The following is a 27,409-nucleotide window of genomic DNA, read 5'->3' on the forward strand; positions in this document are numbered from 1 at the left end:
CTCTGCTGCCTTCCTATCACTCATCGTTCTATCGAAATTATTGTTTGCTCTGTGTCAATTGTCTTCCTCTATCTGGCACAGAAAGTAAAACCCACAGGGGCAGGACCATGTCCATCTTGCTCCTCACTGATCACCAACATGGCAGAAGATCAACAAGTCTTTGCTGAATAAGCAGATGGATGGATTTTCAGCTAATTGCAGGAGGCACAAAGAGATGTTTCTCTCCTAAGTGCATATAGGAGTAGTGCCTTCTTAAAGAACCCCCATGCTGCAGCAAGAATGACAGCTGAATCTCAACAGAACTCAGTATCTTTTCCCCTCCTAACTTGTGCAATAGCTCCTTGGAAGAGCCAGGGAAAGAGAGCCCAGTGGAACGTCGAGACTCACTTAGGCTGAGATCTCCCTGATGAAAGAGTGTCAAAATGTAGACAAAGAAAAAGTGTGTACGCATGCCGTTTTGAAATGAAAGGTATGAGAAGATCCAGCCTGACCATAAAAGAGCTGCTGGTCCCAGCCCTGAACCTCAGCCCTGGTTCCTCTTATTATCTTCCAAGATAAGCATCTTGAGCTATGGATCATGCTGAACCATCTGGGAGAAGAAGCGAAAGAGATGGAATATCTCTATGGGCAATAGAGTCAGATAGAGACCACACAGGGCAAAAGGGTCTATTTTCTATTGTGTCCATTTCATGAGCTAACACATGGGAGTGGACATCCACACACAGAATTCCTGAAGACAACACCTGTAAGGAAAGTTCTGATTGATGTTGAAATGTGGCCGAGAAAGAGTAACAAACTTGTCCGAAGTAAGAATGTTTGAAGAGGGCAAGGTCCCTGCAGTAATTACTGAATTCCTGGTGGTCAAATTCAGAGAGGTGGCGGGATCTGCTGATGAGTGTAGGCTTCTAAGTTTAAAATGTTCCGTGGAGGACCGAGATGAATGTCTGGGAGTTGAAGGCAACCCAAGAAGTCCACCCGCACTCAGGACTGGGAAGGACTGGAAACACTTCGGAGAAAACATGGCTTCCTAAGTGGCCTCTCCTTTGACACTGCTGGACTCTGAGTCTGGTAGGAAAAGGTCAGGAGGCTTTCCTGATCTTGCCTGGAGCATCTTCCCCATGGCACTCAGAACTTGTAAATGAAAGGAATTACACTCGTTATTTCAACCAGATAAAAATGGCGTCAAGTACACACAGAAGTGATTAAGCCTAGAGATAGACTTGACCACACAGCAGAGAGTTCCTGAAAGCCAAGCCCTGTTGTTTTAAAAGTTTTAAGAGTCGATAGGTAGGCAAGGGACAGAGGTGATGTGCTGCCCAGGGGCTGATGATTGTGGGGTTTCAGACTCCCTGAGGGGATAAGATGGAGGTGGACACGTCTTTGGGGACCTCACCAAACAATATGGTGAGTACCTTCCTTTGAATACCTTTCTTGAAGAAGAAAAAAAAAAGCCAAAGCAAATGTAAGAACTGGGGCCCTGGGGCCTAAGAAGTTACAGCTCTGAGGTTGATCACAGAGGGATCGCTGATGGGTTCTGAAATCCAAGGAGCCTAGAAGAGGGAACACTGACTGACCCAGGACAACACCCCAGGGCTAAGGAAGGGTGGCCGGGTCAAACTCATCAGACACAGATACATGCAATGCTTGGACACGTGTACACGGGGCCTGATTCAGGGAAAATACCACATTGTATTGTTTCATAGACTTGACTGTGGGTGGAGCTGAGTTTTGTAAGCCTGCTCACTTTCATTTGTTATCTCTGTATAGAGATCATGTTTCCAGGTAACCATTAAAAAAATAAAATAAAACATCTCTACACACACTTCCTCAATCATCATGAAATGGTAGCTTTCCCCAAAGTGGATTTGTCTCGACAGATGTTAGACTTCCCGGTGGGGAACTGCAAGTGTGGCTTGTCTGGTGGCCGTATGTGTGTCCCCCAGCCCTGCCCTGGGCGCGAGCCAAGGGGCGTGCGTGTGTGTGTGTGTGTGTGTGTGTGTGTGTGTTGGGGGCGGGAGGGGGTCGTTATTCTCAGGTTCCTTGCAAAGCTCGGTACCACCTGGTGCTCAGGCATCCCGAGGGCAGCCTGAGGTCCGGGGAAAGGGCCGAGCTGCAGTCAGAGGCGACGCAGTAGTCGCTGAGCTGCATCCCTGCAGGAATCCCAGGCTCTGCTGTCAGTGGTAGAACAGGCCCCTCAGCCACCACCTTCGTCTCAGAGCATCTGACACAGAGCGGCAGGTCCCTCGGCCCTGAAGGATGCTGACAGGCCTCAGCTGGTGCTCACACCACGCTGTGCTCGCCTGAGTCAGGAAGGCCCCAGAGCCGCCCTCCAGTGGGAGAGTGACCCGAGGATAATGATGTGTGAGCTGGATGCTGGGTAGAGAGTGTAGCGCAGGCCGTGCAGTGAGTCTAGAGCCTGGAGGCGATGGATGTCAGGGATGGATGTTTGCTGCGTCCTGTTCAAGCTTTGCGGGGAGATGGGAAGTGACAAAACGAAAACCAAAAATCCTACTTTTGGAGCAGTTATCACCAATACCGATCTTAATGGGTGTGACAAAAATGAGGTTTTCCCTCCACGGGCATCATTTTACTCTCCCATATTTCAAAAGGTACCAAAGCCAACTTTTCAAGCACATTTCAAGGTGTTGCAGAGGGAGCCTGGTGGAAGAATCAGGTCACCGGCCTGACCAATAAGTGGGAGGGCGGTGGGGGGAGTTAGTTCCCTGCCTGCCAACCTGGTCTGAGGCAATTGCAAGCCCTACTGGTGAAATCACTCATAGGAGACAGGCCATGTGCACCGAATCTGGGGTCCCCAGAAGGAGGACACGCCCTCTGTCTAATTGGGAAGCACGAAGCCCAGATAGACACCCCCATCCCTTACAGTGCCCCCCACTAACCACACGATGGGGCATCAGGGCGCCTTTGTAAGGTGGGGGCTGGCAGGGAGTATTTTCAGTCAAGTGTGTGGTTGGGATCCTCTGTAAGGAGACTCCTGTCTGGGCCCCTATTTCCACTGGGAGACTCCACAGTAGAATTCTTGATGGTAGAGCACACAGGTTGACCAAGGGAGCCGACAAGAGACAGCATCTTTGCCACCATCTGCACCAAAATTTAAAGTCACTCGTGGGCTCAAGAAAGAGCAGGCAACCTCTGAGTGCCAACATGTGGGAAAGAAATGCAGAGTACACTGGCACTCCTTGCCAAACGAACGGGGAGCTCACATATTTCTGAGTTCTGCTCTGACATATGCACACACATTACAAGGATCTATTCCTTTAATTTTTGCAACTGGAAAATTTCTTTAATTTGGTCTATGCCTGTATAACACAAAGATGGCCAAGATCCACCAGCCCCCCCCAATCTGACACTCAGGCCCATCTGTAGGTGGCTGGCCACACACGTGTGCACATGGCTATTAGGTAGCTTCTTCAAACAAGTCAATGAAAAAAGATCGTATTTATGTGTATATAGATTACGTACATGTATGGATGTATATAAAACCATGGCATTCTTCGTTCTGGCCCAAGATAATAAATCACACATCGCGCCACTCACCAAACGCCTAGCAAACGCAGGACCTGCCATTCAAGGGCCAGTTGGCGTGCATCAAGGCCACCTGGCACGGATGGCAGTGGGACACCAGGTCACCAGGAAGAAGACGCTCGCTCGCGGAACTGCATTTCCGATATATGCATATATATGTGCGTACGTGTGTGTGTATGCACATGTATGCCTGTGTGTGTTTGCGAAGTAGAAAACACCAGTTCATTCTGTTCATACTAAGCATGTTAAAGAAATCAGATTTTGTGACCGAGAACACATTTTTTCTTTAAAAAGGAACATTGAAGGTCTTCAAAAATTGCTACAGTACAAAAAAGGGGTGTGTGTGTGTGTGTGTGTGTGTGTGTGTGTGTGTGTGTCTTTATATATTTATATATGTACATTAACCAGAAAGAGCAGCTCTGTCGGAAGAGATGCCCGTTCCTGTTTTCTGTAAGATTTCTCCTCGCGGTTTGCTTGGCGTCGGCTTTGTCACCAAGTCTCTCGGGTCAGTACATGGCACATAATGGTATTATTGGCACAGGTTCAAAATCGCAGTACAAATCCCAGCTTCCGGTGTGTCCTCCTGCCCTTTCTCTGTCTCCAGCTCTTTCTCTTGGACCATCTTCTTTCTGTTCCCCAAAGAAGCTCTCGGAGAAGGCAGTTCCCCATAGGCGTCGGCATTTTTATAAAAATATATTTGGCCTATAGCGTCCTGCTCTGTGAGTTCCCCACCGGCAAACAGAAGTGGTAGGTGTGGGGACACTCCCCTTAGATAGTTTAGTTTTAGGTTTTGTGTTTTTTTGTAATTTGTAATTTTTTTTTTTTTTTTACAGGTTCACCAACGGAATCCTGCATGGAAAGAAAACAAGGAGAGATTAAATGGCAGCGAGCTGAGGGCAGGAGGTGTCTACGCAACTCCTCTGAGCCTCGGTCACCGAGACCCAGGTGCACAGCTCCCTGGCTAATGACACTCAAGTGTCCTGGGGATGCCAAGGCTGTCTCACTGGACGTGGTCACCAGGGGCTGGTACACATGCTAGGAATCCCGGGGGGAACCTCGTGTTAACTACGGTAACGGATGGAGTGGTCCTCCTGCCTACGTGGGAGGGGGTCTGGGCTTCACAAGAGGGTGCTAGGCCCACCCCCAGCATTAACTTACAAGGGGTGTGGCACCCCAGGCCTGCAGGTGACTGAATGCATCCAGCATCCTGCTCGCTCCCTTTCAGCTCCCACCACCACAGGCAGAGGGACCGCCAGCTCCACAGAGGGGCTATGGGAAGCAATGGAGTCCATTTCAATCCACTGCTCAGCTGGACGCTCGCTGAGGCTGGGACTCAGGAGAGGTTAATGGATTGCGTCAGAAAAACCACCTCCCGGATCTCCCCAAGAGGTGATCTTGCTGGAGACAGAGAGAACGTGAACCACCATGCTTGCAGGCCAGGTCAGAGGGCTGCAAAGAAGCCGGCGGCTCTTGCCCAGCCTGGGGTGCCACCTCGGAAAATGGGGACGCCAGAGTCATCCTACCTCAGTGACAGACCCCGAAGTCAGCATCCCCCAGGGACTCAGAGAACTACAGCCATCCCAGGCACGGCCAGGTGAGTCGGGACGCCCCACGGCTCGGGCCAGAGGGGCTTTGGCTCAAAGCTGCAGCTCCATTATGAGGATGGGGCCACGCCTCTCTCTGCTGTCACTCAGAGCCCTCACCTGCGCCCACACTGCAGGAAATGCGGGCCCTCAAATGGTATAAAGAAGAAGGTCATGGCACCCTTCTTCGAAAGAGACTAGGGGGTAGGGTTCTTTCTCCTGAATCAAATAAGCCCCTTGCGTGATCCTCGACAGGACAGAGGGCTGAAGGGCATCCAGGTGGGGTGACACACCTGCAGGCCGCAGGAGAGCATCTGATCAGCACTGACTCCGTCATCTTCTCCAAGGGCATTGGCATGCCAAAGTCTATTCCACGTGGGGAGGGGGTGGCGGTGCCCATTCCCTCTCCAGGACCCCTCCCAGTCTGGACGAGGAAGGCAGGGCCCCTGCTCATCACCTTGCCTTGCCTTTTACCTCTAAATGACACCTGTTTGGGCAACTCCAGGAGGCCAACATGGGGCATCTACTCATCTCCTGTGGGATGGCCTGCCCTGCTGTGAGCAGGGGTGTCATCGCGTGTGATGAAACGGACATCCCGTCAGATGTGTGCTGGACCACTCTCGGCAGCATTATTCCAGCTGTGCCCTGGCCCCTCCCGCCCCCTCCGCTTTCTAGGATTTGGGGGTGGGAGGTGGTTAAAACAGAGAGGAATGTCCCTCTTGTATGTCTATCTGTTTTCTAATTTTTTTTTTTTGCGGTACGCGGGCCTTCCACTGCTGTGGCCTCTCCCGTTGCGGAGCACAGGCTCTGGACGCGCAGTCCCAGCAGCCATGGCTCACGGGCTCAGCCACTCTGCGGCATGTGGGATCTTCCCGGACCGGGGCACGAACCCGTGTCCCCTGCATTGGCAGGCGGACTCTCAACCACTGCGCCACCAGGGAAGCCCCTTTCTAATCTTTTGAAAGTTAAAAAAATGTGGAGACAAATCCTATGTGATACCCCCTTATATGTGGTCCCTAGAGTCGTCATGGAGATGAAGAGTGGAATGCTGGGTGTTAGAGGCTGGAGGAGTTAGTGTTTAAGGGAGACAGAAGATCAGTTTGGGAAAATGAAGAGTTCTGGAGATGGACGGTGGTGATGGCTGTGCAAAGCAATTGTGAATGTACTTAATGCCAGAGAATTGTCCTGTTAAAAACAGTTAAAATGATCAATTTTATGTTCTGTATATTTTACTACAATTTTAAAATTTTTAAAAATACATTGAAAAAATATGGGGACACCAAAAGCTGGGCCTAGTGACCATTTGCCCAGTCCTGGGACAGTCTCCGGCTTGAGCTGCTGCCCGCTGTCCCAGCAGCAGGATGACCACCGCGCCCCTCTCCATCCTCAGGCGGGTCCAGGGTGGGGCTGTGAGCCACAGGGCCTCCTTCCCTAAGAAGGAAGGTTTCCTTGAGAACTGTAGCCTGGGGCTGCTCTCCTGTCCTTTCTTGTGACCTTAACCAGACAGATCAAGGGAGGTGCGGCTTCTGCTCCTTCCCTGGGGCTAGTGTCTCCTAGGGGTTTTTCCAAACAGATATTATCTGCCACTTAAAAGTCTCCAGTGCTTCTACAGTGTCTCCTCAGATTCTTCAGGACGAGGTCCCGCCCCTCCTTCCCCCATCCCTCCCTCTCCCTCTCCCTCTCCCCCTCCCCCTTCCAGGTGGCACCCTGGCCTCAAATCGCAAATCTCCTACCTGAAGTCCCCCAAGTTTCTGCTGACGGTCACCTCCCTGGGGAGGCCTTTGCGGATACCCTCTCCTTTCCTAAACATGTTCTCTGTTTCATTTCTGTTAGAGCATCGGTTCTACGGCTCCTCAGGCACAGGACGACCTGCACTGGTTTGTATCTGAGCATGTATATGTCACATATCACCCAAGTGTCACAGGGTGCCTGCCAGGTCCACCTAGGTTTGCCCAGGTGCCAGCTTGGAGCCTGGCCTGGGGAGAAAAATCAACACTGGATGAAACTCGGAGAAGAGGCATCTCTGTGAAAGGAGCGTTGTCCTTATACCCTTATCTGCCTGGAATGACCTTCACATGTTGCCTGTCTGGGAGGATGGATGGAGGGGCTCCTGGGCCACATGGGGGCCAAGCCTCTTCCAAACCTTCCAGCATCTGCTTCTATCTGGCATCTCAGGATGAAAAAAAAGGAGAGAGAGAGAGAGAGAGAGAGGGAGAGAGAGAGAGAGGGAGCGATGGCTCCAACTCTGCGCCTTGAGTTGCCATTGGAACAGCAGTGCTGGCTTCCTGCAGAGGTGACTGTCCCCTGCAAGAAGAAGGAGGGGTCTGAGGCTACCTGGCCATCTTCCAGGCCTGCCCTACATTCCAGCTGAAACCGGGCTGCTTACACTCAGCTCGTGGAGGAGGGCTCGGGTTTTTCTGCTCCAAAGGCTCAGAGCCTCTCAGCCTGGCAATAACCCTGGAAGGGGCGGGAGGGGGAGGTGCGTCCTGCTTGGAGAAGGGCACCGGCGAGGTTGTGTACCCGGCGAGGGTGCGCGTGCAAGACTCTGGGCCAGAAAGCAAAGCTGTGGCTGCTGAGAGATCTGAGCGATCGGATCCGGGATGAATTCTGACTTGGGAGAAACCAGTGCCCTCTGCTGCCCAGAAGGGGATGCTCGGCTCCTGGGCACCCCCAGGCTGCGAACCACACAGGGGGTCCTGGGCTTAAAGATCAGCATCAGCTTCTGCAGAACACAGAGAACAGGCAGAAGGCAGCAAGGCCTCCTGGAGCGTGGAGCCTCTAGCTAGTTTCTCCACTTCCCGAAAAAAGCTCCTTCCCCACCGGTTTCCTTGGTGCTGGTTCTCAGCTTGGGGAGAGAATGCTTTCCAGGAGGGTCCGGATGTTGCTTTGAAGAAAATGTTCCTTTGATTTACAGAAGCTGGATATTCTGTTAATGTATTTTTTAGAACACAGTGGGAAGGCTCAGGTGCGTTTCTTGTTGTTTTTTTTTTATTAGTTATATCTTTGGCGTGTTTTTGAAAATAATAATAACACATGATTTATTTCTCACTTGCTTCGGATGCAAGAGCTTTTATGACTTGTCAGGCTGGGTTCGGAATGAAGTGGCCTTGGCAGACGGAAAGATCTGAACACTGATGAGGTTTCCTGAAGTTTACTCGCTACGTGAAAAATGACAGGAAATTAGCCCAAGAGCCAATGAAAGGTGTGTGTCCAAGGTCCCTTTCCTCGGAGCAGGAAAGGCCACCTCATTTTGTCTTGTCCAGAGCGTTCAATCAGGCTCCACCACGGAGGGGGTTGGAGGCAAGGGTTTGCCGGAATCTCTCGTAGAGGTTGAGTCTAGGCAAACAGGCTTAACTTCTGCCCAGGCTGGGTCACCCGTGTGCACAAGCCCCAGCACTGGGCGGGGCTCAGGTCCCAGCTGTACGTGTGGGTTAGCGCGCACACGCAAGACGGTGCGGTAACAAACTGCTGTAGCGTCATTAAAAATGCATTTGGAGAGGCTTAACAGTTATGCAAGAGATAAATATCTCCGCTGGCTCTTAAACCTTAATTGAATGTTTTAGTATTAATTGCTATTTATTTAAGGGACAATAAGAACCCCAGTAAATCTGAACCGTCTTCCTGGCTCTTCACCACTCCATCTTCATGTCCAGGCACTAATTGTAAGCATCAGGGATACTTTGAATCCAAATGCTTTCCTCCCTGTGAGTGATAAACAGTCCGTCCGAGACACAGCGAAGGGATGTGGAAGCATTTATCAAGGACTAACAAGGCTGCTCGCGGGGTCTTCCTGGTCCGTGTCTGCGGGAGGAGATGGCTGGAGGCAGCCGTTGCCCCGAGTCTGCAGGCACGGTGTCTGAGCGTGGCCAAGCTCCCAGTAAGTCCCGTCGCCTCTTCTCACCTCCCCAAACTGCCCACCTGAGATCCACGTGAGTGGGTTGAACTCTTCCAACACAGAGGTGCCCCCTCCTGTAGATGGGGGTGGTCCTGAAATAGCTCCTCGGGCGGAGCTGGGAAGTGGGGTCCAGACACCTTCTGGAGAACATGGTCCCCAGGGCCAGCTAGGGTGGCACGTGGGGAGAGCCTACCCCACTCCTTCTGTGTCCCATGCTGCTGGAGACAGAAACAGGCTAATGGGACAGGAAGGTCTTCTGGAGCAAAGACGTGAAGAAAAGCACTTTTCCCCCCAGTTCGATTTTCTTTTAAAGCCGGGGAGGTGGCTCCAATATTCCGATGTGAATGAGGAGGTCCTCGGCCCAGGCGTTTGGAGGCTCGGGGGGCTGGCCTCCCACCTGCAATGCCCCTGCCCCGCAGAGTCAGGCTGAGTGTCCCCAGCAGGGATGCCAAGGCAGCTGGAAAGCCCACCCTCATCTCCCACAACCCAAGCCTCTTCCCACTTGGGGTCGGGCCGGGGACAGAATGGGGCAGAGGCGTCCACGGGGGATGGCAGTCAAGGCTCTCTGACCTGTGGTCGGAGCATGGCCCTGGAGCCAGGTGACCTGGGGTCACGTGGCCCTACCACTGACAACCTGACTGCCCTCAGGCAAGTCACCTCCCCTCGCCGGGCCTCAGTTTCCTCTGTAAGATGCACTGCTGAGAAGACCGAATGAGTCTCTAGACATCAAGAGTGCTCCAGTGAGCTGCCATGTGAATGTCCCATTAGGGAACTGTCCCCACCCCGCCCCAGGTTGGTGCTACCTGGAGTGGAAGGCATGTCCACCTCCAGGGCCGCAGGCCTGCAGCTCTTGGAGGAAGAGAGCAGAGGTCTTTGATGCGCATGGCTGGCATCTCCCAGGTCAATGCCTTATGCGTTTATGCATTTTTGAAATCCCTACAGAGATGCTGGTGCCCACCTGGCCGCCCTGCAGAGGCCTCATCAGGCAGGCAGGAACTCCGCAGCTAACGGGCAGGCTCCCCATCGCTGGCCTGGTCAGAACTCCAAAGGGAGCTCACCCGTGGCCTTAATGAGGAATCATATCCAGGCAAAGTCACACATTTCTGGTGGATGAGCCATGCCCAGGGCATCTGGCCCTTGAATGCTGGGGACAGACCTCCTCTCACCTGCCTCACCTGCACATCTCAGCAAAGGCCTTTGGGTGGGGAGGGTCACTTTCCCTTTTAATCTCATCATATTCCTTCATCCACCAGCTGAACACAGAGCTAAGTGGATCATTTTGGCTTTGGGACAGGAAGTGAGGGCTGCAGATTTGATTTGGAGCAAAGATGCAATTCACTAGGGCTGGGATTAGGAACTGATTGATTCACACCTGCCTCTCAAAGCAGCTGGGCCCCCCGGACCCCAGCTAAGTGTTGCAAGCAGAGGCCTCTGAGGGCCCCATGTGCACCCCAAGAAGACACCACCCTCGCCCCAGGCCCTCCCCTGACTCTGACAATGGCATTTTCCGCTCAGTCCCCGTATCAGAGGATGAGCAAAAGTAAGGAAAAAAAATTTTTAAATATCAATAAGCCTAGAAATTGGGTTCCCTACTCCTGGCAGGGATCTGACGTCACACTTAGAAGGAATATCTGGGGGGGAAAAGATGCTCTCTGTGGATAAGCAGATGTCATCCTTTGAAAAACCTATAACATCAGAAGAGAAAACGATAAAAAACCAAAAACCCTGGTTGCCTCTATTGACTGTGCATCCAGAATGTGCAGTCACGGGGTGAGATGCTCTTTCCCCCAGCAGCTCGCGTGTTTGGGAGGTTCGGCACAGAAGAAAGCAATTTAACGTGAGCATCAAAGTCAATATCATTGAAAGCAAACCAAATGTTCCTATCCAGCAGAGCGTGGAAAACTCATCCTGTTTTGGTACCTGTCCCTGGCTTCAAATTAGTAGATGTCTCAACTCTTCACTTTCTTTCTTTACCATTGTCTTTCTTATCTCTTATACTTATATTTCAAAATTGTATTTTAATTCCACTCTGTGTTCTCCCACCTCTCCCCGCCATGTAAAGATGTGATGGAGGCGTGATGTCTGCCCACTAGGCTGGGGCCCTGATCTCTTCTCATTGCGGGAAATGAGAGGTATACTTGTAGCTCGTTTCCAGAACCGGTGTTCCCTGCCCTACAGGCCATCCTAGGGGGTGGAACGGCACTGACGGAAATGGGCAGGGTGCCAAGCAGGGGGTTCCTGAGTCTGTTACTCCCTTCCACCAGGACATGGGGCATTTCTAACGAGTGCAGCAGAGAGACCACAATCCCAACCCTCTGGTTTGCATCCAGAACGGTGATGCCCTTGGAATTTCACCTGCCATGTCCAGAAGGGCTCCCAGTTATCCCAGAGGCGAGACGGGGGTGGGAAAGGGGAGGCCAAGGGAAAACCAATCAAGGTCCAATAAAAGAGGTACGTACCATAAAACAGACACATGGCGTCTGCCCTGCCCCCAGGAGGTAAAAAAGCCTTCGGCCAGTCAGCAGGAGATTTCAAACCATTTCTCAGACACAAAGGCCACAGGAATAAGATGCCGATCAGAAGAAGAGGGTCTGCAGTAAGCAGAAAAACGGGCTCACCAGGGCTGGTACATAACACCTGACAACCAGGTCGGCTCAGACCTGTGGCAGAAAACTGGCTTCTCGAGTCGAAAAGAATCCCAGGAAGGTGATGCTCGGCCTGGACCCACTGGCCTCCCATCCCCATGCTGCCCAGGGCTCCCTTCTACCCTGGAAGGCCTCGGAGGACACGCAGCCTGAGGGATCCACACATGGGAGGAATCTGGTGCTGAGACCCACGGTGGTACCATCTCCAGATTTCAGTGTTTGATTTCCAGGACAAGGCAAAGCTCAGGGTCTCTGCCTCTGAGGGCAGAGATTCTACCCACTTTACTGCACATTCTAGAGAGGGCAGGGCCTGATGACTAAAACGCGCACCCCCCCTGCCACCAGGTGTTTCATCCCCTTTGAGACCGAGCTACCATTTTCCAAGGCCAGTGAGACCCAACAGAGCATCGCCTTCAGCCCCAGGGCAAGAACCTGTTCCATCCAGCGCTTCCACACCAGCCAGCTATGCCCACCCTGCACGTGGACAGGGCTCTCCTATGACATAGGGGCAGAGAGAGACACAGCAAAACACCAAGACCCATCCACTCCCTTCCCCCTCTTCCCCCAAAGCCTGAAGCACTGGTTGGCCGGGATTTACATCCAGACAGGCACACACGCATTCAGTGAAATGGTTTGAAAATCCTTTTGCCAATTCTTTGTGAACTCGTCCTTCTGGAAGGCTGGAGTGCAACCCACGAGCTCCCCAAATGCTGTCGGGTAAAAGCAAAGTCATTTAGAAGGATGGTCCTGAGGTTTCTGCTCTCTGAGGTTTCTCCACCCTCCTCCTCTGGGGAGGGAGCATCTCAGATAGACAATACGGCAGAGTCTGGTGTGGAGACACAAGGAGAGGAGAAGCAGAAGGTGTTTAAGGAACACCCACTCGCTCTCCAGGACAGGACAAAGTGACATTAACTACGGGCACAACAGCTGAAGGTCCCCCTGAGTCTCCTCGACCTGGGTTCTGGGAGAAGCCCCGTAGGGCACCTTGGGCAGTGTCCCCAGCCGCCACTTCCGCCACTGACTCTGGGCCCCTCAAGTCAGCCTGGTGTCCTGCTCATTTCTTCCTAAGATCTCTAAGTTATTGGAGAATTCTTTTTTCTTTTAATTTACAAAATGATTCATGAGTGTGTGCTCCCTTTAAAAAAAAAAATAGCTATTGATGTTTTAATCTAATTCCGGATAAACCTTCAGAAGCTGACTCAAGGGTTTCTTAAATATTCCCAGGGATGGTTTTAGAGGCATGTCTTCTTTGAGGGATTACATATGATTCATAAAAAGGAGTGTTTAATAACCGGGAGTCTGGTTGGTATTTGATATCTTTGCGAGATTTGCTGCTGACATTTTAGCGATGGGGGTTCAGAGATACTGACCGGGAAGGGGACCGATCGTGATTTGTTGACATTTGGGAGGCTTGAGACTGTGAGGCTGGCTTTGGATTCTGCACCATAATGCCCGCTCAGCCTCCGCCATGCGGGATCCAGGGCCGGGTAAGACAAGTCCGTCCACCAAGCGCAGGGGTCTGGAAGTGAACCCCGGCTGCTGGATGTCTTAGCACCATTTTACGTCTACTGTGCCCCTCTGGTCTCATCTCAGCAAACTTAGCTGCCTGCGTTTGCTTGGACCATCACAAAGAGATGGGAAGGCCGCCTGACACATAAACAGCCCCTGCATCCCCAGGAGGGGACAGCGGCCGGGTCTGGCCCAAGCCTGTGCTTACCGGTTCCCGTTAAACGTGGATTTGTACTCCCCGGCTGGGTGCAGCGTGTCGTCGGTGTACACGGGCACAGACGCCCGGACACACTCGTGTGAACACTGGAGGGTTTCGTTATAGGCCGTGAAGATGTCCAGGCTGCTGGGTACCCGGGCGGTCGTGAAGTCCGTCAGGTTCTGGCAGCTCTCCTCCTGATGGTTTGCCTTCCGCTGGTGGCTGTTCCTACGAGGGTTCCCGCTCTGGGCGCAGCTGGAGGAGAGAGGAGTCAGGGTGGGGGTGGGGGGATGGGCAGACGCCGAGACCCACAAACACCTCCGGCGCTTACACTTGGAACCTTTATCTCCAGGCATGAATTACACATCATTTACTATTAAATGGTAATTCCTGGTCTCTTCAGAAAGATCAACCACAATCAAGCAATCAGCTCTTTTTTCAAAAAATAAAAATATAAAAAAATATATATATATAAAAAAATAAATAAATAAAAATAAATAAATAAATAAAATAAAATTTGAGTTTTAAATGCGGCCATTATTGCTGGGAGGATTAGAAGGTAAGGGGTTGACCTGTGTTATCGGAGAGCGGAGGCCTGGTTTGGCCAAAGAATGTCAGCTTGGGCAGAGGCGCTGACTCAGTTTCCCCAGGAACACCTGGATGGGATGGAAACTGTGATGGGTGCCCATGGGGAAAGCCACGTGCACTGGTCGGGTGGCCATCGTTCATTTGGAATGGACCATGCAATTATCTTTGGGGAGAGTTAAAACTGGAGAACCCTTATCCTCAGCCCCTCCTCTGCCCAGGCTCACAAGTCGGAAATGAAACTGGACCATCGGGACCTATGGAGAGAACTGTGATTTGTGCCCCGGGAAGTACCCACCTTAATTCCCTGTTCTTCTGGACCACAGAGGCTTCCAGACGCTGTGTAGACCAGACACGGGGGTCCCACCCTTGTTGGCCAAGGGATTTGATGGAGAAGGTACGCAGGGACCCCTCCCGACCCCCGGAGGGGCAAGTTCACAAGGATGGAAGGAAGCGCTATCCCCACAGAGGAGGGAAGAGAGGAGGAGACGGGGGGCGCCTCATCAGGACACCAGTTCTCCTCCTTTCCCCCCTTCACGCTCAGAGTCTTTGCGGAGCGAGGGGGCTCTGCAAGGGGCGGGAGTGTGAGCCCGTCTCCCCATACGTTGTGTTAACTTCCTGCCTTGTCTTCCCAATGAGAGGAATCCTGATTGCTGGTGGGGAAGATCCACCCATAAATGGAGGTAAGAAGATGGATGTGGAAGCCAGGGGACACCCCCAAGGTCATGGAACCACTCATCCACCGCCCTGAGCTGTCCTTCCCAAAGGACTCTTTGAGGGTTTGCTGTAAACCCAAAAGTGTGGGCAAACCCAAGAGGAAGCTCGCCTGCCTGTTACAAAGCCACGAGGTCCGCGGTCTCCTCTGGGGGAGGGGCTTTCCCTCACCAAGATGGCCAGCGGGACCGGACCCGCTAAACATCCCTGTGGTCCAGGGCTCCGGAGCCCCTTCTCTGGACAGCCAGCCTTGCCCGAGATGCCCTGTTGGGAGCTCACAGTTATCCTTGTCATCTGCCCCAGAAAATGCCCCGGGTCCTGGGACTGCCGGCCATCAGGAGTGTCAAGGCCTCGCGGGTCAGTTCTGGGTGATGCCACTCCCCTCCCCACCCTCTCTAATCCTGGAGACTGGCTTTCTCTTGCATTTCCATGCATTTCTGTTACCTGGAGGCTGCAGGTAACAGAAGGATGGGAGGGCAGCTCCCTCCCATCAGCCTGTCTGACTTCCTACCACTGGTCAGCAGGGGGATGATTTGGGCGTATGACTCTACAAGGGCCGTTCAGCTTTGATGTTAACAGGAGCCTCGTTTGCTGGAGGGGTGACTGCAGGCAGACAGGGGCCTGGGAGGCATGCGAGCAGCAGGGTTAGCCAGAAGCTCCCTGATTTTCCCAGGGGTGTAGCAGGCGTGTACACCCAGCCAAGGCCAACCTCAAAGTAGGCCAATTTCCAGGAGGAAATAGGCAAAGACAGGCCGCCTGGAGCAAAGCAGTAACCTAGTTCAGCAGACACAGAACGGCTGTGAGAAGAAGGCAGGAGAAAGAGACCAGGACAGCCCAGGACAAGGAGGGGCAGGCGCGGACCCCACCCAGGCTGCTGGTGGGAAATAAGGATAAACTACGCTGGAAGGGTGACATTCAAAGGGGCACTGGGATCCAAGGGATGGGCTTTGGGAACAGGACACCTGCTGCCTGAGGAACTAAGTCAAGGAGGCCGGGCTTGTGTCCTGCTGCAGAGAAAGCCACCAGAAGGGCAGTGTCAGGGAGCGACACCCTCACCAGCCAGCCAAGCTGCCCGGGCAAAGGTGAGCGGGTTTAGCAGATCAGGAGCTGCATGCTGTTCTCCATCCCAAACAGAGAAACAATTCCCTGGGCTGTGAGCCGAGATGGCGTTTGAAAAGTAAGGACTTTTCTGTGCTTGAAAAGTAAGGACTTTTCTGTGCGTGCTTCCCCGGGGACCCCTACTGATCCCCGTTTCCAGGCCAGAAGGGCCGAGGATCCTTACCAGTTTTTTAAGACAAGAGTTGTAATCAGAGCAGCTATGACCATGATGAGGGAGACGGTGATGGTGATGATCTGATGGACCGCCAAACCTGGAAACAGAGAAAGGGGGAGGGGGGCAATGAAACCAGGGGCATGAGATGAAGGGGCCCAGGAAGGGGGGTGTGGCGACCTGTCCCATCAACCCGGCTCTGAATCCCAGGTCCCATCTTGTGCACACACCCTGGCAGGGGGCCCACGTTGACAGGGCCTGCCACATGCTGTGGGTACCGGGGCTGCTCTCACCTGGAGCCCAGGAAGGGAAGCCCCAGCCTGGCCTCTCTCAGTCCCTGAGCTATGACCCGGCCCCTGGGCAGCTGTGTCCTTTCTTGCACCTGCCGAGCCCTTCACCTGGCACAGGTAAGCACTGTCACCCCTCCTTTCTCTCCTCCCAACCTGGGTAAGTTCTGCTCCTCAAGTCTGGGCACCAGGGCAGCTGGCCTGCAAGTGGGAGCAGGGTTTGGCCAGACCCAGGAGGAGCCAGGATGGCCCAGGATTTACTGGGAAGGTGGGGAAGAGAGACATGTATGTTGACACCCTTATAGACTCAGGCACTTGGATCACTGGGGAGCATCTTCCCCTTTCCAGAATACTTTCCAAGAAGTTCACTGCCAGATGAGCTTCCAGGGAATAAAAGATCCAGGCCCAGCCGCAGATGCTTCCCGAAGTCCCAGAAGAGGATCTGCAGTCTGGCCTCGCGGCTCCGTCTCCACTTGTGTGTGTATATACGTGGTGGGGGGAGGGGACAGGGGAAATGGCAGGACAGGGACAGCAGGACTGGCCACTCCAGAAGCAGCCAGAGCCCTGACCGAGAGCTGTCTGCAAACCCCACACGAGGACCAGGATGGCAGAGGACAGGAATTCTCTCCTCTGCCCCCACCCCCTCCTCTATCATCTTTCATCAACCACAGATGCAGAGGGAGAGAGAAAAGACAGGCCGGTAACACCTCTTGTCCCCTCCCTGGCTAGGTTCCTGACAGTTCATCTGTTACATCCTTTCTGGGACGTGGACACTAGGGCTGAATCTGCTGGTCAGTGAGGGACACTTGAAAGGTCCAGGGCTCTGGCCCCACCATCCTCCCGTCAGCAAGAACCACACCTGAGGAGCTGGGGGCCAAAGGCTGTGAGGGGCTCTGCAGAGACCCCTGCAAGTGGCAGCACCCTGCCCCCTGGGAGTGCTGACTCCCCATGTTCCTTCACCTCCGCCATTTGAGCGTCTGTCTCTCTCCACTCCAGACATCCATGTGCAGAGGCCTACCCATCACACTTGAGAACCCGGCGTGTCCTGGGGTGAGAACACCACGTGTGCATGGTCCAGTGTGGAGAGTTTCAGAGTGTAAGATTCTTCTGGCGGTCTCTCAAGGACACAGTCTCACAAACAGGTGTTACCTCTCTACCGAATATGATGCTCATGGGGGGAGTTGTTAATAAATGATTCAAAGTTGGCATGACCAGAAAACAAGCTTTCTCTTCCTGGCGGCCTCTCTTCCAGGCTATTTCTGTTTGTCCCAAGGAATTCCCTTCCTGAGTCCGCAGGATAGGCACCACTTGGAAAACGAGAAAAATCCATGAATGCCATGGGCCTCCCTTCATTCACTCTTTTATCCATTGATTCAAGAATAATTTACTGAGCACCTAATTCATGCCAGTCAGTGACAGTTTTGACTAACTCAGCCATGGTGTCCACCCTCAGGAACAGATTCTCCGGTGCACATTTTTGTAAGTGGCAATGTTCACTGTTGGTTCTGGCCAATGGCTTCCCATGCACCTGTGCCCAATATGTGGCATGTACTATAAACTTCTGAGCCGGCTTGCCTTCCCTCTAGGACTGCCAAATCAGCTTGCCAGTGGGGCTGAAAGCTAGTTATGCCAATAGGGACCACCCTCAATCTCACCATGAAGTGCCCAGCTGCCTCAGTAATCTCTATGTATTCACCAGCTTCCCTGAGACCCAACTCAGACTTTGTCGGCAGAGGGAGGTTGAAATGGATGTCCAGTTTAACGGACAACCAGGAAAGATGCCTGCTCGGTCTTCCCTCACCCTCCATCTACACAATCCTTCTGGTCCAGTCAAGAGATGGCCATGCTGTCACGAAGAGTATGTGCTCATCCTGTGTCTGTGCTTCCTGTGATGAGAAGGAGGCTGATGATGGTGATGGTGATGGTGATGATGATGGTAGTGATGTTGATGATGGTGGTGATGATTATTATGATGATAATGAAAGTGGTGATGATGATAATGGTGATGGTGCTGTTGCTGATGGTGATATTGATGATGGAGTTGGTGATAGTGGTGATGTTGAGAAAGTGGTGATGATGGTGATGATGGTGATGATGGTTGATGGTGGTGATGATGGTGATGATGGTGGTGGTGATGATGGTGATGATGGTGGTGGTGATGATGGTTGATGGTGGTGATGATGGTGATGATGGTGATGATGGTGATGGTGATGATGGTTGATGGTGGTGATGATGGTGATGATGATGGTGGTGATGATGGGTTGATGGTGATGATGATGATGATGATGATGGTGATGGTGATGATGGTGATGATGGTGATGATGGTGATGATGGTGGTGGTGATGATGATGGTGATGATGGTTGATGGTGGTGATGATGGTGATGGTGATGATGGTGATGATGCTTGATGGTGGTGATGATGGTGATGATAATGGTGGTGATGATGGTTGATGGTGGTGATGATGGTGATGATGGTTGATGGTGGTGACGATGGTGATGATGGTGGTGGTGATGATGGTTGATGGTGGTGACGATGGTGATGATGATGGCAATGACAATACTGATAGTGATTATAATGATGAAAGTGGTGATGATGTTGCTGATGGTGATGATGATAATGGTGATGGTGCTGTTGCTGATGGTGATAGTGATGATGGAAATGGTGATGGTGATGATGGTGGTAGTGATGATGGTGGTGATACTGATGGTGATAATGAAGGTGATCGTGATCATATTGATGTTGGTAGTGATGATGGTGATCACAAGTATGCTCAACAAGTATTAGCAATTGTCAGGTGTGTGTTATCCCATTTATTCCTGGCAACAACCCTCAGAGGCAGATACAATCATCATAAATTATGGAAGTGAAAATCATCTGGGCAAGCTTGTGTAAATTCCTTGGGTCATATAGAATGTGCTGGTCCCAAAGCCCATACTAAGAGCAGTAGTATTGTATGATTTTGAGCTCAGACTTTGTTCATCTCAGTTTGGGCTTTGATCTGGGGTCCTTGCATCTTCCAAGAGAGAGGCTGGCACCTCTACCCTCTATATTCTTGAGGAGAATAATCTTCTAAATTATGGAGGCTGGTGCTTGAGCCTAACCACCCCTTCCATGGATAGATCTCTTAAGGAGTGCTCCAGGCTCATTCCAAAAGCCTCTCAGCCATCTTGGCAGGTCACACCCCCAAACTCCATGGCAAGAACTAAACAATTGTTTCTTGGGCTAAACATGCCATCTTCTAGGTCGGAACAATCAACATCTATGGAGTGTAAACGAGCACACTGCATGGGAATGAGCCGACAGGAGTAGTAGGGATTTGTCCAAATTCAGGCCAAGCCCAGCTAGAGGCACTGAGAGTTCCCTTGGAAGAGCAGGGCACTCTGTGGTCCATGCTCTAATGTCTGCAGGGCCAGAGAAGGCCCCAGGCCATCACCAGATTTTTGACCTCACATCATGTTACCCAGGGAATTCTTCTGTTGAGTTGAGTATTTGCAGTGACCAAAGTCCTTGGAAGGGAAGTGTTCCATGAACAGCTGTATCTTAGATGTTTAATTCTCTCCCACTCCCTCTGTGGGTGAGGATGGGAAAGCATTGATTCTCTCCTTCTGGTGGATGAAAGAAACTGAGGCCCAGAGCGGAAGACAGTTGGCTCAAGGGACCCCCTCACTGACGACTGCAAGAATAGAAGACCAGCCCTTTGCCTGAGGTTCTCATGAATCTTTGAGGCCCTTAAGAAAGAGCCAAATCTTCACCATCTTTATATCCACCCCTACATGCCCACCCCACCACACACATAATGCCTGACACAGTACCTTACAAGAGTAGCTGTGTGGCATATTATTAAATTGATACCTGAAAAGTAGAGAGTAAAAAACTAGGGGAGCAGGGAGAAAGGTAATGACATAATTCCAATATCTGCCTTGTTCTGGAGGTCCTCCTCCTGCCTTCTGTGTGAAATTTCTCCATAGGATTTGCCAAGTTAAAATTTGGAAAAAAAATGATATGTAGGTTAATAACCAGCTAGGATCATCTGGGCAGAAATACAAGAATAATATAACAGCTATGCTCTCTAGAAAGACTTCTCTACGCCTGTCTTCACACCCATGATCAATTTAATCCACTGCCTATCCTGCAGAGCCAGGACACAAGGCAATTCTCTACACTGGAGTTCCAGGGAAAAATCAAACATCGAACTACAGACGAACAAATCTGTAACCACATTCTTGGTAACAAAACTGGTTAGAGGCAAACTCCTTACTGCTCCTCACGTACTTTTCTTGCAAAGCAAACAAACAGCCTTGTGCTTCCACTCCTGGCCCATGTGTTTTGATGGGTCACTGGGCCCCAGACATAAGGAATCGATGGCTACAAGAAGACCCCACAGACCCCACAATCATGATGGTTGAACAAGGACCAGGTCTTCATGTGGTAAGAACGATATTTGTAGGAAGCAGATTGGAAGATGGAAACCCCGTAGGGATGTGTCATCCTTTTCCTCTCTTTGGGAGGTTGCTCCTAAGAAGATAATAGAACCACTCATGAGAAGTTGGGTAGTGTTTCAAGCATCTGTCCTATCTTTCAGACCTCCCCAAATGCCAGGAGTTGTTTCCCCATCTTTGTAAGTCCCTTAAGTTTGTGTGGATCCTGGGTAGGCAAACCTTGACATGAAGCGCCAGATAGTAAATATTTTAGGCTTTGCGGGTAGTATGGTTTCTGTTGCAACTTCTCAACCCTGCATAAGAGAAGCCGTGGGTCATAGGCACACCAATAAGCATAGCTGTGTGCCAATAACACTTTATTCACAAAAACAAGCAATGGCCAGATTTGGCTCATGGGCTATAGTTTGCAGACCCTGATTTAGGTGAATAGCTGAAGGTGGTGTGGCTGATTAATTGAATAGAAGTATAGAATCTATTTTGAATGGTTGGCTGAAGTCGGGACTCAAACTCCCAACTTTTGGTTCTGTAGAACCTTCCTGCTCTACAGTCAAAGGTCTACAGTCTTCTGAGACCTTCACTGGCCACTGTCAAGGTAATTTCAAAGACAGCCAAGCCTCTGTCTTATCAAGTGGGTCCATAACAACCAGCAGTGGGCAGTTTCGCCCTACTGGGTATGTCCATGTGAAGCCAGCTTGAGAATAGATCACTCTGTGTGATACTTAATAACAGGATTCTTGATTTTTTGGAGAGTGAAGATCAGTGAGAATCTTACCAATTGAGCCCCTCCAATGGCCCTCAGAAATAATTCAGTTATGTGTCCATCTCAATTTTTCCATTAAGGTTGAAAAGAAACCTCATTGTGTAAAACACAGTAAGGACCTACTGTAGAGCACAGGGAACTTCTACTCTGTACTCTGTAATGACCTATATGGGAAAAGGATCTAAAAAAGAGTGGATATACATATATGTATAACTGACTCACTTTGCTGTACAGCAGAAACTAACACAACATTGTAAATTAACTATGCTCCAATAAAAATTAATTTAAAAAAATGTTCAGATCATAGAATCCTTGCATTGAGAGAGACCTTACCCCACTGGTCTACGGACAGGGCTTGCCCTGCCACAGATGGGACTGGTCTTAAGAGAGCATCCTCCAAACTTCTCTTCTTCTTGAATAATTTCTCTCAACACTCACACCTTCAACACTCACACCAGTTGTTCCCTCTGGTCAGGTCTTTGGTGCTCATTAAATAACGCAGACAGGAACATCTGTGCCATAAACTTTACTGATCCTGGGCAAGGCCATCCTCAAATAGCCTTTGTGCCAGCTGTTGGGTGGGCTGTGATTGGGTTGACAAGGTGGTTACTTTAAGGGAACCTGCACTCTAGACCCCTAAGAAAGGGGAAAAAGCAACCCACTTCCTCTTCTCCACCTTCCAAGGTCAATACTGAATTAATCTTCAAACTCTTTGCCATTCAGACATGGTTCCAGAGCACAGAGCAAGCTGTGTGGGGAGTCTTGCTTCCCTGTCCTGACAGGTGTGATTGTTCCTGCTAATTTAGGGGTTCTTTCTGCTCCTGGTAATTGCCACTGTATACTAATGTGCTAGGAATCAGCTGCCATGCAGATAATGAAAAATTATTCCCAGAATAATGGATGACGACAGATGGATTACCAAGCGCTGCATCAATCAATAGGGCTTTTACGGTTGTATTTGTGGCAGTTTGTAATAAGATCAGGCCCTGAAGATTGATGGGGAAATTGGTAATCCATCTCTGGTCTGGATGAATTTCTTACTAAATGGAGCCGAATTAACTGTCCACGTGAGGAACCAACCACTGCAGGACCTTCCCTCTAGTCCTGGAGGGGTGGCGTGGGCTCATCTGGTGGTAGGTACCCTTGGATGGAGGGAGGAACAAGAGCCTGGAATTGAGGCAAAGAGATGGCATTTCTGGGTTTATAGTGGCTCATTTACAAAGCAGGGCTCTTGTGCGCCTGCATTATGGAAACAAAGACCCATTGACAAATGCATCCAAGAATGTCTGTCTCCAGGGGTTGGACAGGTGACAGTGATGACAGTGACGGGTGACAGCAATGCCAATTCCACTGCAAAGAGACCATTCCTTTTCCACAAACACTGCAAAATGTTGACTGCACAGGACGTCTTTGACAAATGGTCTCTGGGAACATGGTGAAGCTCTCAGCATCCATGGCGGGACAGGCGAGAGGCCGGCCCCATTTTCTTGAGGAAGAGGCACCCCAAGGATGAGGGGCTCTTTCTGAGGCAGTCGGCCACCTGGGGGGTGGGGGGCAGGCTGTTGAGGGAAAATGTACCTTCTAAAACTGGGGCGTTCACAGAAATACAAGGACACCTGCTTGGTGGCGGGGTCACGAAGACACCATTTTCTGAGTGACCCTGAAGAGCCTTCCACGGGGTGAGTGATGGACATGCTTGAAGCCAAGACTCTGCTGAGATGATGTGTCGACCCATTGGAAGTCCCTCCAGCCTAGGGCAGGACGTCAGTGGAGAGAACACAGGCTCACCCAGGAAACAGCTGTGCTGACACCTCAAGGAATCACCCCATAAGGACCTCAGAGCCAGGCTGCCACCATGGTCCTCAGCCAGAGATGTCTGAACATGTCAGAAGGCACAGGGGATGGGGGTGGTCCCACTGGCATCTAGTGGGTAGAGATCAAAGATGCCGGCAGACATCCTACAATGCACAGGATGGCCCCATAAGAAAGAAAGATCTGGACCCAAACATCAAAGGTGCTGAGGCTGTCTGCTAACAGGAGAAATGCGTGAACAACAAGAAACGGGTGTCCACTCCTCAAACCCACGTTGCACCATCTGAACTGACTTCCCAGACACCATCATTGAGGTAGCATGAGGTTGGTGGGTCAGACACATGCGGAGATGACACCCTCTGTGGCTGCGACGTGAGAAATATGGTCCTTTCCCTGTTATGACCCCTCTTCTCCCTCCAGCCCCATCCTCACTAATAGCAGAGATGGGGCTAAGGGCAGGGGTGCAGGACTGACTCGTGGGCCGCCGAGCCAATCCATGCAGTGAAGTGACTCTTGTTGGCAGTGATGCCACCCGTGGTTCTCAGTGAATCAGTTCACATGTAGCTCAGCACCACCACATGAAGTGGGCACAAAAAGGCTCCCCGTTTCCACAGGGAGGTTGCACAGTGCAGCCTGGGAGGTCTCCAAGGCCACTCTCAGGTTCCATAATTCCCTAGAAGGACCCACAGCATTGAACAAAGCTGTTATACTCCAGGTACGGTTTATTACAGTTAAAGGCTACAGATTGAAGTCAGCAACGGGAAGAGTCCAGGAGAGACCAGGAGCTTCCAGTCATCCTGCCAGTGGAGGCATGGACAGCACTGATTCCTCCCAGTGACCATGGTGACAACATGCATGGGGCATGGCTGGCCAGTGAAGATCCCCTGAGCCTGGCTCTCCAGACTCTCGGTTGGTGCCTGGTCACGTCCACATGGCTGACTTCCCACATGTGGCTGGCCTTGGTTTCCAGCCCGTCCAGAGGTCAGCCGACACAGTAGCCCAAGGCCCCCACCGTAAGTTCCCTTATTAGCATAGACTGTGTGCCCTGTCCAAGGTCCCAGGTAAACAAAGACCCTCTTATCAGGCAGGACATTCCAAGGGTTGAGAGGTGACCTCCCAGGAGGTGGGGTCAAGAAATTTCCTTTGAGGGCTTCCCTGGTGGCGGTGGTTAAGAACCTGCCTGCTAATGCAGGGGACGTGGGTTCGAGCCCTGCTCTGGGAAGATCCCACATACCGTGGAGCAACTAAGCCCATGCGCCACAACTACTGAGCCTGCGCTCAAGAGCCCACGAGCCGCAACTACTGAGCCCACGTGCTGCATCTACTGAAGCCTATGTGCTCTAGAGCCTGTGCTTGGCAACAAGAGAAGCCACGGCAAGGAGAAGCCCGCGCACCGCAATGAAGAGCAGCCTCCCCCCACCGCCGCAAATAGAGAAAGCCGGCGTGCAGCAATGAAGACCCAACACAGCCAAAAATAATAAATTAAAATAAATAAATTAAAAAAAAAAGAAATTTCCTTTGAGCAAGCTTAACCCTTTATGCACACACAGCCGAGACTCAGCAAACACGGGACTCGAACCCAAGCAGGCTTTCTTCGGGCCTGTGCTTTAGCTGCTCCCCTGAATAGCCCACTGGAGCACCGCTGTCCTTTCTCTGCATGCATTGGCCAGTGGCCGTGGAACCATGGTCCTGGGATGATGACATGCACTCTGCTGTCTGCAGCCTCCAAAAGGGACTTGACGTTGGATAACGTCTCCTGACATTAGCCTCAACTAACGCTGTCCCATCCCTGGGTTGGCCACATCTGGGGGCAAGTTCCTCAGTTGAGAACTTCCTTTGCTTTTGGAGACTTGAACTTGAGAACCCAGTGCTGCAGATGAGGAGACGGAGGGAGACTGAGGCCTAACACGGTCACACGGCAGCCAGATCTAGACCCCAGCGGATGCATCCAGCTACCTTCACTCTTCTCAGCACCGTCTTCTCAGCCAAATCCCAGCTCTGTCCCTCCTCAACCTGAAGGGCAAGCTCTGCCCATTCAGACCTGGGATCTTAGGGAGGGTGGGGTGCGGGGCACAGAGAGCTTGGGAGACCCCACTCACAGGCAGCAGGGTTTGCTTCACATTATGGGGCTGAACTGTGTCCCCCCCACTCCAAATACAGATGTTGAAGCCCTGATCCCCACTGCCCTAGAACATGACCTTGTTTGGAAATAGGGTCGTTGCAGCTGTAATTCGTTAAGAGGTGGTCATGCTGGAGGAGGGCGGCCCCTAATCCAGTATGACTGGAGTCCTTGTCCACAGGGGAAATTTGGACACAGACACACACAGGGAGAGGACCGGAGTGATGCTGCCACAAGCCAGGAGAGAGCCCAGGACGGATGCTTCCCCAGCTCCTTCAGAGGGAGCGCGGCCCTGCCAACACTGGCCTCAACTTCCGGCCTCCAGAACAGTGAGAGGATAAACTCTGCTGTTTAAACACCCCCAGGCTGTGAGACAGTATCATGGGGGCCCCAGGAAGCTACTACACCTTCTGAGCCTTGTGACACTCAGGCACGCCAGGGGGTCACTTAGGGTCGGGAGGCCCAGAGCCTCCCCTACATTTGTAAAATCTCGATCCACCTCACAGCTGACTCCAGAGCCACAGTCTCTTTTTCTTTCTTTTGCCTCCCTCACCCTACACCCTTCAGCCAGTCCCCCGACTGGGCCATCACACGGGGAGGTGGCCGTGCACTCAGAGGCACGGTCCTAACCGCACACTTCACCAGTCTCAAGACAGCCGACACTGGGACACGTGATTTGGTCTTTCTGTAGTGGATTGAACAGTGTCCCCCCAGAATCCACGTCTGCCCAGAACCTCAGAATAAAACCTTATTTGGAAATCGGGTCTTTACAGATTTAATGAATTACTTAAGGATCTGGAGATGATGTTATCCTAGATCCAGGGCGGGCCCTCAAAGCAATGCCTGGTTATCCCTTATAAGGCATACAGGAGAAGAGGACACAGAGAGAACAGGGAAGAAATCCACGTGAAGATGGAAGCAGAGGCCAGAGGGATGCGGCCATAAGCCGAGGGACTGCAGGCGCCAAGAGCTGGAGCAGACAAGGAGGTATCCTCCCTGGGTCCTCTGGAGGGAGCGCAGCCCTGAAGACACCTTGCCATTGGCTCCTGGGCTCCAGACCTTTGAGAACACATTTGTATAACTTTATACCCCCAGCCTGTGCCCCAGGACACGGACACACTCGCTTTGCCTCAGTTTCCTCATCTGCAAAAAGAGCCCAGGGAAGGTTTATTCGGGGGATACAGGCAGTCATTAACTGCTCTCTCCTTAAGGGCAGGCATCCTCCTTGTGCAACTGTGAGGCTGGTCCTGGACAGCCCTGCTTCTTCTCTCCCCTATGGCAACAAATTCCCTCTGGAGATGGTGTTAAATGCAGATCCTGACTCAGCCGGCCTCCCACCCAAGGGGCTGAGATCCTGCATCTCACCTGCTCCTGGGGCCGCTGATGCCACATTCAGCGTAGCAAGGCCTTGGAGCAGAGGTCAGAAAACTGGGCCACGTCCCGCCCACTGACTGACATTGTAAATAAAGTTTTATTGGCACAAGGCCACGTCCATTCATTTACATGTTGTCTAAGGCTGCCTTTGTGCTACAAAGGCAGAGTTGAGTGGTGTGACCCAAAAGCCTAAAATATTTTCTGTGTAGCCCCTTATGGGAAAGTTTGGGACCCCTGCCCTAGGGGACAGCACCAGAGTGCATGTGGCGTGACTGGAGGGGTGGGTGGGCAGCTAGAGAGAGTGAGGGGTGACTTCTGTTATCCTGCCCACCCTTTTCTCATGTGCCTCTCCTACTGCATGACCACGTGGGTCAGAGGGCAGAGCCATAGGGTCGCACCTTTCAGCAAGTGGCAAAGGCTCGGGAGGGTTTCTGAACTGGATTTAATGGCTATGCACGTGGGTCACCCATGGAAGCCATGCCCCATCCATCTGGCTGCTCGGTTGGTCTCCGATTCAGTGGGCAGCAGCAACCAGGATGCTGAAGGGGGCCCAAGAAATGGGTCCCCAGCCTGGGGCCCTGGCCACCCCGGACATGGGGGTCAGATCTGCTCATTAACGGCAGGCAGCATTGTTTCCGGCAAAAAGGCCAGTCCCAGAGGGAAATGCAAACCACGCA

General features: G+C 51.8%; 1 protein-coding gene across 1 annotated transcript in view; it reads right to left on the reverse strand.

The window, feature by feature from the left end:
• Positions 1-4,356: 4,356 nt before the first annotated feature.
• AJAP1 (adherens junctions associated protein 1) overlaps positions 4,357-27,409 on the reverse strand; it is a 64,235-nt gene continuing 41,182 nt past the window's right edge. Inside the window, exons 3-6 of the mRNA XM_027108313.1 lie at positions 15,953-16,040; positions 13,384-13,626; positions 11,481-11,612; positions 4,357-4,392 (exon numbers count right to left, since the gene is read on the reverse strand). Of these exons, the coding sequence (XP_026964114.1) occupies positions 11,540-11,612; positions 13,384-13,626; positions 15,953-16,040 (404 nt within the window). The 3' untranslated portion in view covers positions 4,357-4,392; positions 11,481-11,539. The remainder of the gene's footprint in view (positions 4,393-11,480; positions 11,613-13,383; positions 13,627-15,952; positions 16,041-27,409) is intronic.

The sequence above is a fragment of the Aethalodelphis obliquidens genome, unplaced genomic scaffold, assembly GCF_003676395.1.
Source record: "Aethalodelphis obliquidens isolate GAN/ISIS:26980383/991018 unplaced genomic scaffold, ASM367639v1 scaffold9, whole genome shotgun sequence".
Lineage (NCBI taxonomy): Eukaryota > Metazoa > Chordata > Mammalia > Artiodactyla > Delphinidae > Aethalodelphis > Aethalodelphis obliquidens.